General features: G+C 35.3%; 1 protein-coding gene across 1 annotated transcript in view; it reads left to right on the plus strand.

Annotated features, from left to right (window-relative positions):
* Positions 1-16248, plus strand: part of IPO11 (importin 11) — a 205287-nt gene that overhangs the window by 79299 nt on the left and 109740 nt on the right. Inside the window, exons 17-20 of the mRNA XM_041766936.1 lie at positions 3632-3665; positions 4184-4224; positions 5777-5893; positions 12504-12617. Coding sequence (XP_041622870.1) covers positions 3632-3665; positions 4184-4224; positions 5777-5893; positions 12504-12617 — 306 coding nt within the window. The remainder of the gene's footprint in view (positions 1-3631; positions 3666-4183; positions 4225-5776; positions 5894-12503; positions 12618-16248) is intronic.

Raw genomic sequence — 16248 nt, forward strand, 5'->3', positions numbered from 1 at the left:
TGCATGATAGTTTGACATTATCATTTGATCTGGGGAAATATAATGCAAATTGAGTGACTGTTTTTTGCTTTAGGTGAAATATTTAACTTTTCCTTGTTAACAATTTGACATGTTAGAGATAGCCAGATTTTATAAACTAAAACTTGATGTAGGTGTAATGAATAAGCATTTATAGTTATTGCAATATTTGGAAACTTTTTGTAATGAATGTTGGGAAAATTTGGTAGGATTTAAGATAATTGCTACTTTGAAATTTTTTACCTCCGTGCTTATTTTTGATTCATATTTAAAAGAGGCTTTTAACTTTTTAAAACTTAAGAATTATAACAAAGAAAGGGAAAAATTCAGTGACTATCATAACAAGCACCTATGTGTGCACCTCCCAGTATCTATTGTAATAATTTTCCATGCATATTTCAAATACTTAAGAAATAAAGCCTTCCAAATGCAGTTGAGTCTCCGTCTTTGTTCATTATGACAAATGATGAACACTCTTGTTCCATTATGTTTTTGTTGAGTAAAGGTTTTTAATTTTAGTGGAATCAGATTTCTGGTTCATTCTTTTTGTTCATTGTTTAATCCATTTCTTTATCCTTAATTCTTTACATGGTATTTATTTTTGCCTATGATAGGAAGTATGGTTCCATTTTTATAATTTTTTAACAAAGACAACAGTGTTACACTATGCTATTACTATAGTGTAAGCAAGAATGACTAAATTTTAGATGAGGAGAACCTTCTTCTGTACTACCCTAGATGGTCATTAACCAGAATGTTTGATTAATATCTTGGAATTTTTTGGTTTTTAAAGTTTTTGAGCCAGTTACGTCTTTAAATTTTAGAAATTACAAATTTTTTTTTCAAGTTTCACTTTTGACTTCAGTTATTTATGCAGCCTTCAATACCATAAGCAGTAAGCTACTAAAAATTAGCATTGGTATACTCTTTCACGCTTGTAAAAGGCTATATGAAAAGTGAATTGTGGTGCAGCCAGATTTATAGTTTGGAAGTAGGGTGTGGGGGTGTTGTCTCTCAAGCAAAGAAATTGTGAATTGTACGGGCAGGTTAACTACCACTCTAGAAATAGCCAATTTTCGAGATGGTAAGCCAGTTAATGGCATTAAGAATGGACTTTGAGTGGCATGTACAGAACTCAGCAAACCCTGAATGTACAGTGCGAGGTGCAACTGGGATTGGGCGTCCGTATTTTAAGGGTGCCTGGAGATTCTACTGTCTTCTCCTTCATTTCTCTATTGCTGTCAAGCTTTCTTGGATCCTTCCAATGTTTCTTATACTTTGATGGTACTTCTTTGTCCCTGTAAAGGAATTAGCCTGTTAAGTGTCACGTTTTCTGAGATTTCAGCGGGACTTAGGATAAACTCATAGGCTGAGTTCACAGTGTTGACCCACTTATGGACATTTAGGATTTCATTCTCCTTCAGAGGGATTTATTCTTTGAAAAGTCATATTTAGAGCACTTTGTTTTCTTTTCTTGCATTTACTAGCAAGTATTTATTGAACAGTTAGCATCCTAGGAATTGTTAGACTCACTTTTACCAATTTTCTCTCATATTATCCATCTCTTCATTCCATAAATGTGAGTTTTGACTTTTCCTCATTATGAATCACTGTGAAATTCATACTGTCTCTCTGTGGTAAGGACTTCCTGTTTCTTTTATAGTTCAGGAATGGCTAATTTTGTACTTATTTTTGTCATATTTTATTTATTTTTTGTTTTTGTTTTTAAAGATTTTGTTTATTTATGAGAGACACAGAGTATTTTTGTTATATTTTAAATGTGCCTCTCTTTTCTTAAACTTTGGGGGATTTTTTGTTTTCTCTCCTGATTTGGCTTCCTAGTTATGGAGTTAAACTAGAGTACAGGCCAGTCATCTCAATTCATTTCATCTCTTCTATAATACTACCCTGACTTCTCTTGGGTAGGTAGGAAAAGAGCCAGTTTTTATTCCAATGATTCTTTTGATTCCTGTACTTATTTATGTAGATGTCAGGGGTATGAGTTAGGTGCTTATGTGGTCCTTCATTGGAAAAAAAAAATCAAGAGAATTAAAGGTTATTATGCTGGCAGTTTGTCCTTTTTCTTTTGGGGGGTTTTATGTCCTGTTGTCTGTGAATTTAATTATTTACACAGTGCCAACTGTATGCCTCACACTGTTCTAAATGATGACAATTTAAAGATGACCAGCCAGTCCATGTCTTCAAGGGGATTATCCTGTTCCTAAGATTTTCAAGTTTGACATTTGTATTGATAATTATTTAATACCTGGGTGGCCAGTACCCTTCAAGAGTGTAAGTTCTCTGAGGACAAAAACTAAATCTCTCTTAAAGCTTTTTTTCTGTAGCATCCAGCATATTGCATGGAAGATAGTAGTTCCTTATTGAATATTTTTAATCATACGAGTAGACCCTGTTTTCATTAGGTCATTTTGTGGTAGACCACTTGCCATGGTACTTTGCATGTATTAGACAATCAGCAAATTTGTTACATTATTTAAAAGTTTGAAAATGTTCACATTTTCTTTAGAGACAATGAATAAAAAGAAAAGGCAGGTGAGAAAACACCTGTCCTGTAGGCTCTTAGATCTGTGATTTTGGCAGTAGAGCACTTAACATTTTGTGAACATGCCTGATCAGCCTCTTGGAACTTCAGAAGCTCCTGTAAAATGATTAAAACATTTCTTTGTGAAAAATGGCTGCAGAGGAAAAGCCAGTTGCTGTTACAGGTTCAGGAAGTGTGGCAGCTAAGAAAGTTATGGCTCTCAGCTAGGAAAGAAATGTTTCAGATACATTGTTTTATAGAGTAGAATATAGAATTTAGTCATGGCTTGAGTTCATGTCACTTTTCCTGGAACTCTGGGTGTGGTAGTCTGTGCCAGATTGGCTGACCAAATCACGGGTAACAGTTGACAGAGAGTACTGGGGAGGTGATGCTGTCATGATGTGATTTGCTAAGGGAACTTGCTGATACATGAAGACAATAAGTTCAGGGAAGGTCAGGAATTTGTACAAATCTTTGTGTATTTGTGAACTTTGAGATTTAGAAAATCTCAGAATCTGTCGGGATAGTTCAAGGATTTCCTGTAATAGAGGTTGCAGATGGGAACGTATGTTCTTCTTCACCCTTGCTCCTCCTCCTCTTCCTCTTCCTCCTCCCCACTCCTCTTCCCTCACTCTTGACTGCACATCTTCCAGTCTCACCAGCCCTACCTGGTTTGTCCTGTTTGCCTGTTGTTTGTCCTCTCCGGTCTCACCCTTCTCTTGCCCTGTAGCAACCCCTTTGTACTGTTCTCTGAGTCCCCCACTCTCAGCACACTTACGGCAATTATTTTTTTCCTAGAGGCACCCCCTGGATTAAAGGCGCCTGAAATAAATTATGGGAAACTGAGAAGGGTGGGAATGGACACTACCTTACTTTTTCTTTTCAACTCTTGTTGCACAGTAAGAGGAATATTCTTTTATTTCTAGATGTTAACTTGCTCTGTGACTTAAATCTTAATGAAAAGAGTAAAGAGTGATTTAAATTCTTTTGCCATTTGATATTCATGATATTTAGTAGCTCTAGAATTGTTGAAAACTAATAACATACTTTTTTTTTTTTTTTTTTTTTAAGGTCCGTATTGAAACAGCTACAACTCTGAAGTTAAATATCCTTTAAGGAATTTAAAAATACCTTTGAGTTGGGGCACCTGGCTGACTCACGTGGTGGAGCATGCAATCCTTGATCTTGGGGTTCTGAGTTTGAGCCCCATATTGGGTGTGGAGATTACTTAAAAATAAAATCTTGGAAAAAAAAAAAACAAAATAAAAAACTTCAGGGGCACCTAGGTGGCCCAGTTGTTTAAGCATCTGCCTTTGGCTCAGGTCATGGTCCTGAGGTCCTGGAATCAAGCCTCATACTGGGCTCTCTGCTCCACGGGTAGTCTGTCTCCCTCTCCCTTTCCCCCTGCTCCTGCTCTCTCTTTCTCTCTCTCAAACAAATAAATAAGATCTTTGAAAAATAATACTTCATTGTGAAGAATTTTAGCAACACATTTAAATAATTTTTTGATAAAATTTGTTAATTTAAAATATAGTTTTTGAATGGTTTATTATATTTGATTTTTAGATATATTTTGTTCCAATATATCTCATACATTCCCAGTATTCCTTAACTACTCTTTACCTGTTGATGATTTTGAATTTAGAACAGATCAGTTTCTACCGGTAAGAATATTTATTTTTAAGATTGATAATAATTTCTGCTTATGTCCTTGGATATTAAATGTTATTTTATAGCTGAAATTATATTTATCTGTTATTGATTAGAGCCAAATTTAAAAGTATATTGGATTATTTTAGAAGTAATTGTTTTTCAAGTAATTTTGATTTATTTTTGTTCTGCTTACTTTTGTTTAGCTATCTTAACTGTCTTGGAGTTGACAGACTTTTCTTTTTTCACAATTATAAAGCGTCTATTTTGATTTTATCTGTGTCTGTTACTTTTAATCCTCAAGTTATCCTCCATCTACTTGTTTTCATCTTTATGTCTTTATCCAGCATCGGATTATAAGTTACTTGAATAGCAGAACAGGAAGGAAGTCTTACTCATCTTTTTATTCTTCACCTAACCCCCAGCGGTAACATGGTGTTTGACTTAATTTAATGGTGGTAGTATTTCTTCTTTTTTTAAGATTTATTTATTTTGGGAGGTGAGGGGAAGAAAAAGAAGGAGAGGGACTCTTAAGCTGACTCCTCACTCAGGGAGCCCAATGCGGAGCTCGATCTCAGGCATGTGGGTAGTATTGATTCTTAAGATTGGGCAAGGGGACCTGGTGGCTCAGTTGATTTAGCCTCCAACTCTTGGTTTTCATTCCGATTGTGATCTCAGAGTGCTGAGATTGAGCCCGGTATTGGGCTCTGCCCTGAGCGTGGAGTCAGCTTAAGATTCTCTCTCCATCTGCCTCTCCTCTCTCTCACTTTAAAAAAAAAAAAAAGAAGACTGGGAAAGAAGGAAGCTATATGATAATAAAATGTCTATCTGTATTTCTTGTGTAGGTCATATATAGAGGTTTTTCATTAGTAAAGCAGGGTTTTTATTATGTAGGTATTTTTGGATGAAATAAGTATGTTTTAGAAATCTTAAAAGTGAACTAAATATCTGAAAGATCACATGTTTGTTTTATGTAAATATCTAGCATCCTGTGATTTGTTAATTCCTATTATAATTTTGTAATATAGGAGTTAATAGCCAGATATAGGATATTTATTTCTTAATAATAACCATCATCCTTTGAATAATAAATATATGTGTACAGAAATTGATATCCCTGTGCAGCATATGGTAAGGGCCACATAGAGAATTGGTATTCGAGTATAGTTATTGATACTCCTTTTGCAAGTAGACTTTGCAAAACAAAACATTCTGTGATTGGCAACGGGAATGTATGGAAGGCCAAAGATAAGAAAGACACTCTTAGCAGTTCAGTTAGTGGTATGAAATGTAAACACAGAGTTTAGATACAGTCTTCTGAAAACATTATTCAGTTTGTGGATGAATTAAGTTTTAAAATGGACCCATTGAGCAGTGATAAAAAAGAATCACTATTCTAAATATTGACAACTTGAACAATTTGAAATTACATAAGTAATGCTGAGGTTTTGTTTGCTCATCTTTTATTTGTTGCTTTGACATTATGACTTAATTTTATTTCTTATTCCTATTTGTGAAGATACTAGTTTCTATTCTGACCCTCTTTTTTTCCCTGTTTACCTGCAGTATTTGGAAACCATGTTCACACTACTTTTTCAACTACTGCAGCAAGTTACAGAATGTGACACAAAGATGCATGTTTTGCATGTGCTTTCTTGTGTGATTGAAAGAGTCAACATACAGGTAAATTTGTTGTAAAACATTAAATGTCAGAGAAGTGAGTGTAGAGTATATGTAGAATGCATATGTAGAGTATATTTTTGCTTTATGTACATTGTTTAAATGTTAAAACACGCATTAAAATCCTTATAAACTATATGGTTCCGATTTCAGTTATATTGACATGTGTACTTGAGTTTTAAAAAAATGACTTGAGAAAATTAAAATTTTAAATTTAAAAAATAGGATCAGTAATATAGAAGTATTAATGCAGAATTTTATCTCTTAGTAGATCCAATTTATATTTAATAATACTTCTTAAAATTCAAGGTGTTTGAGGACATAGATACACGTGTGTCAGCAAATGCAAATATTCTCAGAGGGTGATTATTTTTACCTTCAAAATTAAATGTGTTTTGCAGTTTGGTCTACATTATGTACATGTATAGTTTAATATAAAGCTGACATGTAAGGTCTTCAACAGTTACATTATTATTTAAATTATTCAGCTTCTCTGTCTCTCCTATTTGTGTGAAAACTTGGTAATCCAAGAAACTATCCTATAATTATCCTAGTAATTTCTCATATCCTAGTTTACCACTTCATCCTTGCTTGAAAAGTAGTGCAGTAAATCTGTGAGATATTAGGGAAAGACAACTGAGTTCATCTACACAGATTTGGAGTTTATTCCTGGGTCATATAGTGAATTCTGATACCTTGAGCTGGCAACTGATGAGAATTGCTATAATTTCTGAATAATGACAAGTTAAAAAACATCTGTGCTAAGTAATTTGCATATATTTCTTACGTAATCCTGACAAAAACCTTTGGGTGAGGGTTGGAATTTATTATCTCAGTTTGAGATTTTTAAGGAATTTCTTAAAGTACATACATCTTAGTGGTATTACCGGTATTTACAGTCAACATGCAACCTCAGCAGCAGTTTTTTTAAATTCAGTTAACATATATTATTGGTTTCAGAGGTAGAGTTCATTGATTCATCAGTTGCCTCTTATGTCCTGTGCTCATTACATCCTAGTGCTCATTACATCCCGTGCCCTCCTTAATGCCCATCACCCAGTTACCCCATCCCCCTATCCTCTCCCCTCCATTGAGACCCTCAGTTTGTTTCCTATGATTAAGAGTCTCTTATGGTTTGTCTCCCTTTCTCATTTTGTATTGTTTTATTTTTCCTCCCTTCCCCTATGATCCTCTGTTTTGTTTCTTAAGTTCCATATAATGAGTGAAATCAAATGATAATTGTTTTTGTCTGATTGTCTTATTTCACTTAGCATAATATCCCCTAGTTGAATCTATGTCATTGTAAATGGCAAGATTTCATTCTTTTTGATGGCTGAGTAGTATTCCATTATAGATACATATACTGCATCTTCTTTATCCATTCATCTGTGGATGGACATCTGGGTTTTTTCCATAGTTGGGTATTGTGGACATTGCTGTTATAAATATTGGGGTGCAGACTATATTTGTATCTTTGAGTAAATACCTAGTAGTACAGTCCCTGGGTTGTAGGGTAACTGTATTTTTGACTTTTTGAGGAACTTCCATACTGTTTTCCAGAGTGTCTATACCAGCTTGTATTCCTATACCAGTGTAAGAGGGTTCCCCTTTCTCCACATCCTCGCCAACACTTTTTGTTTCCTTGTTTATTTTAGCCATTCTGACTAGTGTGAGGTGATATTTCGTGTAGTTTTGATTGGTACTTCCCTGTTGCATTTTTTCATGTGTCTCTTGGCCATTTATATGTCTTTGGAGAACTATCTGTTGATGTCTTCTGCCCATTTCTTGACTGGATTATTTGTTCTTTGGGTGTTGAGTTTGATAAGTTCTTTGTACAGTATGGATATTTAACCATTTATCTGATAAAATATTTGCAAAAATCTTGTCCCTTTATCTAGGTTGTCTTTTGGTTTTGTCGACTGTTTCCTTTTCCAACTGCTCCAGTTTTGAGTCTCTGTCAGTTACTTGGAGCAGATATGGGTCTGAGTGTCCAAAAATAATACTAGCTTACAATTTTCTTAGCACTTGGGATTCTTATTACCTTACAGCATTTCATTTTGATATCGGCTTATAAAGAATTTTGAGAGATTTTGATCACACAGATAGTTGAAATACCTTTAAACTAATTTTAAGTGCCTGTCTCTGCTTTTTAGTTTCATTGGTCTTTAACTGTGTCCTTGTATATAAAATAATAAAGATAATTCTGAAATCACCTAACTCACAAGACTTCTTAACTTTGAAGTTATTACAAATGCGCAGTATTTTTTAGATCATTATACAGATGCAATCAGTTGTTTGTTTAAAAATTGATTATAGAGGGGGATCCCTGGGTGGCTCAGTGATTTGGCGCCTGCATGGAGCCTGCTTCTCCCTCTGCCTGTCTCTCTCTCTCTCTGTGTTTCTCATGAATATATGAATGGAATCTTTAAAAAAAAATTAATTATAGAAACAAAGTTTGGCCACTTTTTATAATCTTACTTAGATATCATCTGGCAAATGAGAATTTATTAAAGATTTCTTTTTATGGAAATGAATTTTCTTACCTACATCTTCCTAAATCTCTAAATCTTTTTATCCTAGGTTGAAATTCCTCATGCTTAATAAGTGTAGAAGTACTTTTGTGGTATTATCCATATGCACCTTTCAGAACACCAATAGCCTAAGCAACTTAGGTGACTCTGTCATCAGTAAATAATGAGACATCAGTAAATAATCAGTAAATAATTGTCCAGTAGTAGTTTGTGTTTTCAGAAGTAAGGTAGGAAATGGTTATGAAAAATATTTTCAGTAGTCTGATTCTTGAACTTTCCTATGTTAACCTTTGAACAGCCCCATGATTTATGTATCTTTCACCTATGCTTCATATGCTAAATTTGATTTTTGTTCATTAGGTTGTAAATAGGTTGACCCATCTTATATCAGTGAGATGACACATAGGGTTTAATTGTTAAGTTTCGATGAAGCCACCATCTTCATACTGTAAATTATAATTATTTAAAGGTTATATTTTCTCTGCTTTTTGAAAAAGTAGTCAGAAACTTACAATTAATTATTCCATTGCAGCGATCTCAAAAATACATAGAAAAAATAGGTAATCATCGGGTTTGGGTCTCAGGCAGACAGTCTCTAAACTTATGCATTTCTGAAGAAAAGGACAATTTTTTTTTTTTTTTATACAAAGGACAAAATTAAAGGGCCTGTGTGAAATATTAAATATTCTGTCTAAATTAGGTCAGGGGATCCCTGGGTGTCTCAGTGGTTTAGTGCCAGCCTTTGGCCGAGGGCGTGATCCTGGAGTCCCAGGATTAAGTCCCATGTCAGGCTTCTTGCAGGAGCCTGCTTCTTCTTCTGCCTGTGTTTCTGCCTCTCTCTCTCTCTCCCTCTCTCTCTCTCTCTCTGTCTCTCATGAATAAATAAACAAAATCTCATGAATAAATAAACAAAATAAATAAATAAATTAGGTCAAAATGATAAAGTGTTATTGAATATTTACTTCTTAAAATCCTCCTGTGGATGGAGCCCTTGTTAAAACATTTGTTAGGCTTTCACCTACTTGATTTTCATATTTACAGTAATGTGTTACAAAGGAAAGTAGATGCCTCCCTCCCATTTTGTGATGAACTAACTCCTAAGACTGTGCTTCTCATAGTATCCACCTGCATTCTTTTTTCTTTTTGAATAGAGAGGCCAAAAGATGAGTGCGTGTAGTATACTTTCTGATAGTTTAGTTTCTTTTATAAGGTTGCTATTACTTAGCCTGATGTCTAGAAAACATTCATAATTCCATGTGGTTTTTTTTTTAGATGTTGAGCAAATAATTACTATTGGCCTACTGAAAAAACCTGTGCACTGTAATCATTTTCAGGATTGTGTGTGGGCAATATTTTTTTTTTTTACATATCTTTTCAGTGAAATACTCAGATGTACAGAAAAGTTGCAGTAAATCAACACCCATGTATCTTTCACCTTGTTTTCTCAGTTATTAACAGACTATATTGCTGTTTTTTAAATTTGTGTGCATATAGAAATGATTGTTATTGTTAAACCATTTGAATTTTAGTTTTGAGCATCATGGCACTTTACCCCAAAATATTAGACCTCTCCTCTTCTTAACCATAACCATGATTAGATTCAGGGAACTTAATATTAACGCGGTACTGTTGTTGTTGTTGTTATTTTTTTAATGTAGTACTGTTATCTAATATCAAGTCCATATCAGATTTCCTCAGTTGTTGCAATAATGTATTTTTTAACCTCTTCCCTTTTAGCCTAAGGGAATGTGTTTGGCTCTTTTGTCATCTGCTAATCTGCTGCCTGTGCCCCCATTTTTGGGGGATGTCTTTTGCAACAGTAACTGGGTGATTATTGAAATTCTGTTTTTGAAGCATTTATTTTAATTTAGAACATCATAAATTCCAATGTACATCTAGGTTTGGGTTGTAACTATTTCATGACTTTCAAATGTACCTGGGTTCTTTGCTTTTAATACATACATACATACCTTATCTATAATAAATAGCATATGCTCCCTTTGTGCCTTTCCTTAGAGAGTGTTCCTACTTGTATATCAAAACCAAAATTGGTTTATTTTTTATGCTAGTAGAATATGCTGTTATATACCACTTATAGTTAAGTATGAATGAGTTAGGTCCTTTGAAACCTGTGGGTTTGTTTGTTTTTTTTTCATACGAATTGGTCTGCTTTTATAAACTAATTGGAATGATTTTTTTTAAATTTTTATTTATTTATGATAGTCACACACAGAGAGAGAGAGAGAGGCAGAGACATAGGCAGAGGGAGAAGTGGGCCCCATGCACCGGGAGCCCGATGTGGGATTCGATCCCGGGTCTCCAGGATCGCACCCTGGGCCAAAGGCAGGCGCTAAACTTCTGTGCCACCCAGGGATCCCAGTTGGAGTGATCTTAAAGATAGAGGGCATATAGCAAGATTAAGTTCTCAGTAAATAGTAGTATGACTCAAAATTTGAAAATAAGATGATATATAACAGAGTCTCATTTTTTTCATGTTTATCTCACTGAAATATTTGGGCAAATATTTAATTTATTTGTAACCTCCCTCATGTCCCGTGGGTCAGGAAACTCTGCACATTTTTTGCTACTGTTCTACTATATTATGGTTTTTTAAAAATATTTTATTTATTTATTCATGATAGAGAGAAGGGGGGGGGGCAGAGACACAGGCAGAGGGAAAAGCAGGTTCCATGCCGGGAGCCCGACGTGGGACTCGATCCCGGGACTCCAGGACAGTGCCCTGGGCCAAAGGCAGGCGCTAAACCCCTGAGCCACCAGGGATCCCCTATATGATGATTTATTTATTTATTTATTATTCATTCATTCATTCATTCATTCATACCTTATTCATTCATTCATGAGAGACCCATAGAGAGGGAGAGGCAGAGACACAGGCATGGGGAGAAGCAGGCTCCATGCAGGGAGCCCGACGTGGGACTCGATCCTGGGTCTACAGGATCATGCCCTGGGCTGAAGGCAGGCACTAAACCGCTGAGCCACCTGGGCTGCCCATGATGTTTTATAAGCAGAAAAGGGAAACTCACTTTTTCTGGTTTTTAAATTTTAATCCATGGGATTGAAATAGACATTACTGAAGTCATGAAAGTCTAGTATTTCTGTTATTCATGAAACTTACTCTCGTCAGAGCAATTCCAAATACAGTAACCAAAAACTGAGACGTTGGAACACTGTCTAGCTTCAGTGTAGATCCGTTTTATTTTTTAAGAAACTCTCCATCATAGCACAGCTATGTCACATATTTTTAAAACTGGTTAGCCTAATCCATATGATCTCAACAGTTGTATCTCTCTTTTTTTTTTTTTTTAATTTTCTTTATTTATTCCTGAGAGAGACACAGAGAGAGGGAGAGAGAGAGGCAGAGACACAGGCAGAGGGAGAAGCAGGCTCCACCCAGGGAGCCCGATGTGGGACTCGATCCCGGGTCTCCAGGATCACACCCTGGGCTGAAGGCAGGCGCCAAACCGCTGAGCCACCCGGGCTGCCCAACAGTTGTATCTCTTAATAAGGATTTTTTTCAATGTTTGCACTATACCTCATGTCCATTTATCATTATACTTTATCATTATACTTAAGTTTTCTCATTGTAAGTGTTTGTATGTCTATCTTTATATTCTTTCTGGTACCTTGTTCTCAGGGCTTGATTCTGGAAGATGCCATCTGATAATTGTTGAATGTATGATTAAATGCTGACTTTTTAAAACAGTGTAATTTCTTGTTAGGTAAGCTGTTTTATTAAAAAAAGAACCAGGATATAGCAGCATTTTCTATCTAGAAAATTGGCTATATTATGTTGCTTTCCTATATTTTATTTCATGTAGTAAATTTGGTATTTATTTAAAATTCTTTAAAATATTTACTGTAGGGCTTTATGTCTCTCTGTAATATCTGATTTATCTTTAAAAAGATAATATGCATAAAAAAGATATGCATAATACATATCATCTAGTAGATATTAAATATTTCCTGCCTGGGACTTAATAGTGGTGTGTGAGTATTCGTTGAAGGATATTGCCTTCTTTCCTAATACAGTTCCTTTGCTTCCCCTACTTCTGTTGTGATAGATTCGACCATATGTAGGATGTCTGGTACAATATTTGCCTCTTCTTTGGAAGCAAAGTGAAGAGCACAATATGTTGAGATGTGCTATCCTGACAACACTTATTCATCTTGTTCAGGTAAGTTACTTTCCAGTTTCTTAATTTAATACTTATACATTTTTTAATTGAAGTCTGATTAACACACAATGTTAGTTTCCAGGTGTACAACATAGTGATTTGACAATCCTGTACATTACTGAGAGCTCACCACAATAAGTTTACCATTTGTCACCAAAAACTATTACTACAGTATTGTTGACTATATTCCCTATGCTGTACTTATAATATCTGGGACCTATTTATTTTATAAGTGGAAGTCTGTACCTTATAATCCCTTTTTCATATTTCACTGATCCTCTTACTCACCTTGCCTCTGACAATCACCAGTTCTCTGTATTTAAGATACCAGAGTTTTTGGCTTTTTCTTTTTTCTTTCTAAATATTTTTTATTGTTCTCATGTGATTTATTTTAAGTAGTGAAAGGTCTCTCACTTTATGTCTTTTTTGTATGTGTTCTAAACAATTTTAAAAACTTTTTTTTTTTTAAGATTTTATTTATTTATTCATGACAGATAGGGAGAGAGAGAGAGAGAGGCAGAGACACAGGCAGAGGGAGAAGCAGGCTCTACACAGGGAGCCAGATGGCAGGACTCAATCCCGGGACTCCAGGATCACGCCCTGGGTCAAAGGCAGATGATAAACCTAGCTGAGCCACCCAGGGATCTCCAAAACTGCTTCTTTTTTGTTAACTTTGGTCATTTCTGTGACATCTGGAAAATACTCTCCACTTTTTAAAGATGTTTTCTTTCATTAAATGTAGTGGTCTCCCATGCTGATAAACTCATGATTTGTGTAGTCCATTGTACTTTCCATTCACTTTCCTTGGTATTCAGGGCTTTTCTGCATAAATTTACTCTCCATTTTCACTCTTATTTTGTGTGTGATTTAATAAAAAAATTTTCCCTTTCATCACTTGGTAAGGTAGGGAACAGAAGACTTACTTTTGAGGGAAGCATTGACTATGATTTTAGGCATCTTGACTTTGAAGTATTTGGGTTAGGCATCAGGTAGAGACAAATCTAAAATTTCAGAGTGAAGAGGACTGTGTAGTTATCATTTGAACTGCTCTAGTGAATTATATTCTGATAGTGAGAAGATAGGGAAGAGCTTAATGCCAAGTCTGAGAATGTCTGGATCCAGGTGTGCTCAACTGATTTTTATTGGCTTTGCTCCAAAATATGATAGATTTTCCTATAGGGATATCTCTAAATTAGTAGTTATTATTCTGCAATTTTCTAATAACAAGTTAAAAATTAGGGAGAAAACATTTTAACATTAGTTTATAAAAAACCTTTCTCAGGCACCCTAACACTTTTTTTTTGAAATGTAAATTTTTTTCTTTCTGTAAATATTTGTGGATGAATTTTACAGTTACAAATTCCTACTCAAGGCAGTTTCAGATAGTTGAATAATGATACAAAAAAAATTTTTTTTTTTAAAGATTTTTATTTATTCATGAGAGACATAGAGAGAGAGAGAGAGGCAGAGTCATAGGTAGAGGTAGAAGCAGGCTCCCTGCAGGAAGCCCAATGCGGGACTTGATCCTGGAACTCTGGGACCATGCCCTGAGCCAAATGCAGACGTTCAACCACTGAGCCACCCAGGTGTCCCACAAAATTTTTTTTTTTTTTTTTTTTCCCACAAAATTTTTTTTAAACCACTTTCTTTTTTAATAACTGTCTCGTGTAGCATCTCTTACTATCTACCATTTAATTCTTATGATCTTCTGTGAAGGTAATGTCCCTTTTACAGATGAGGATACAAAGGCTAGGAAAAGGTTACTGACTATCCTAAGATTGGTTTCATAAGTAACAGAACTAAGAGTGTTCCCACATCTTTTGTATTATATCTCTGCCGAATGTGTTTTTAGACTCAGTTTGAGAGTTTTATGAGGGAGGTATGAAAAAGAAAAACAGCATCTCTGGTCTCCTTAGGCAGTGTCTTGTCAGGAAAGTCTTAGGAACCCAGAGTAACTTGTAGGGGAATGTTTGGAGTATTTAGGGCCGTTTCCTTTAGATCGGGGGGTAGGGTTCCAGCCAAGTCATCATTTACCCTTCTTGGAGAAAGCATGCAAAGTTCAATGTTAAAGTTGAGACTAGCTTAAAATGTGTTTTTCAGTCATTTGGGAAGATCATACTGTGGGTTATTGTTAAGCTTCATTTCGTAGAAAACACTGCCATCGTTGGGCTTTTAAATCCTAAGAGGGAGATATTAGTGTACTTACATGTTTCTGTTTTCATTTCATAAGTTCTGCGAACCCAGACTAATAGTCTCTGACTAAAAAGATTATCTATTGATCCTTGCTTTTGTTACTGTTATTATTTTTTAGCCTATGAAAAATTTGAAGCGTACACAGAAAAGGGAAGAACAGTATAATTAGCCCTTAGGTAACCATCACCCAACTTCAAGAACCATCAGCATTTTGTCTATCTAAATTTAAGGCACTAAAACTGATTGAGAGGGTTGAAAATGAATGGGAAACTTACTGTAAATTTTTCCTTAAGGATGTAATTTACCTGGGTTGTTTTGTAGGGAATGATCCATGTTTTTGAGGTCTTTCCTCAATAAAAGATCTTTCAGTTTCCCGCCTCTGTTTCAGCTCTCTGTTTTTATATGGTATCTCTGCTTTGACTACCTAGTGTCTCTGTCTTGAGAGCATTTGCTTTTACTTTACCAGAGGATCTTATAGGGCCAGCAGTTTGCTTGTGGACTTGCATGAGATCTTGCCATCAAGCTGCTTTATGAACACTTACTAGAGGCCCTCTTAGTTTTAATACCTGACCTTTAACTTCCTCCTCCCCGAGTACATGGTGCTACCAATTTTTGATTCTTTGGGAGTTTCTGTAACATAAATCGGGTTGCTTCTTGCAGTTATTTTACTGTTGGCTTCAAGCTTTGGTTTTACTTGATTTTCCGAGTTTGCCAAGGTCAGTTACCACTTGTCTTTTCAGCTTTTATCTTTTCTTATGCTATCTTTGTAATTCTTTCACCAGTTTTTGACAGAGAACAGTCATAAATGCACACGTTAGAGCTGTCATCTTCCTCCAGATGTTTACATACTCCATTGTTTGGTATAGCTGGACCATAGCTTGGGTATAGGGACCTGGTCAGGAAGACCAAAAGAAAATCTCCTGAAGTTCAGAACAAGGAGTGTTATTTTTATTTTTATTTTTATTTTTATTTTTATTTTTATTTTATTTTATTTTATTTTTATTTTTTAATTTATTTTTGGAAAGGTAATCAGGGTGCCTTTGGGGGCAATGTTTGGGATGGAGTAAAACTAAGGTCAAGGAAAGTAGTTGGCAGACTTTCTGTTAACCATGAAGAGATGATGCAGATCTGAAGTAAAAGCCATAGAAAGAAGGGAAAAGACCTGAAATACTAGACATCTTAGAGAAAATGAATGATTATTTAGATGTCGATTGAGTAGGAAGAAAAACCCAGGATGTGGTTGAGATATCACTTATCACTAAGTAGATGGTGGTTCAAATCACTTGAGTTTGGAAATGCAGGGGGAGGAACCAGTTTTAAGAAGACAATGAGTTGGTTCAGAGGTCAACCTAGGAGTCTGAGCTGGCTTCTGGGTAGTGATGACCTGTAGTTATTCACTGTGTCTGGAGTTCAGAGATTGGGGGTTGGAGATAGTTGA

Source organism: Vulpes lagopus, chromosome 8 (assembly GCF_018345385.1).
Source record: "Vulpes lagopus strain Blue_001 chromosome 8, ASM1834538v1, whole genome shotgun sequence".
NCBI lineage: Eukaryota > Metazoa > Chordata > Mammalia > Carnivora > Canidae > Vulpes > Vulpes lagopus.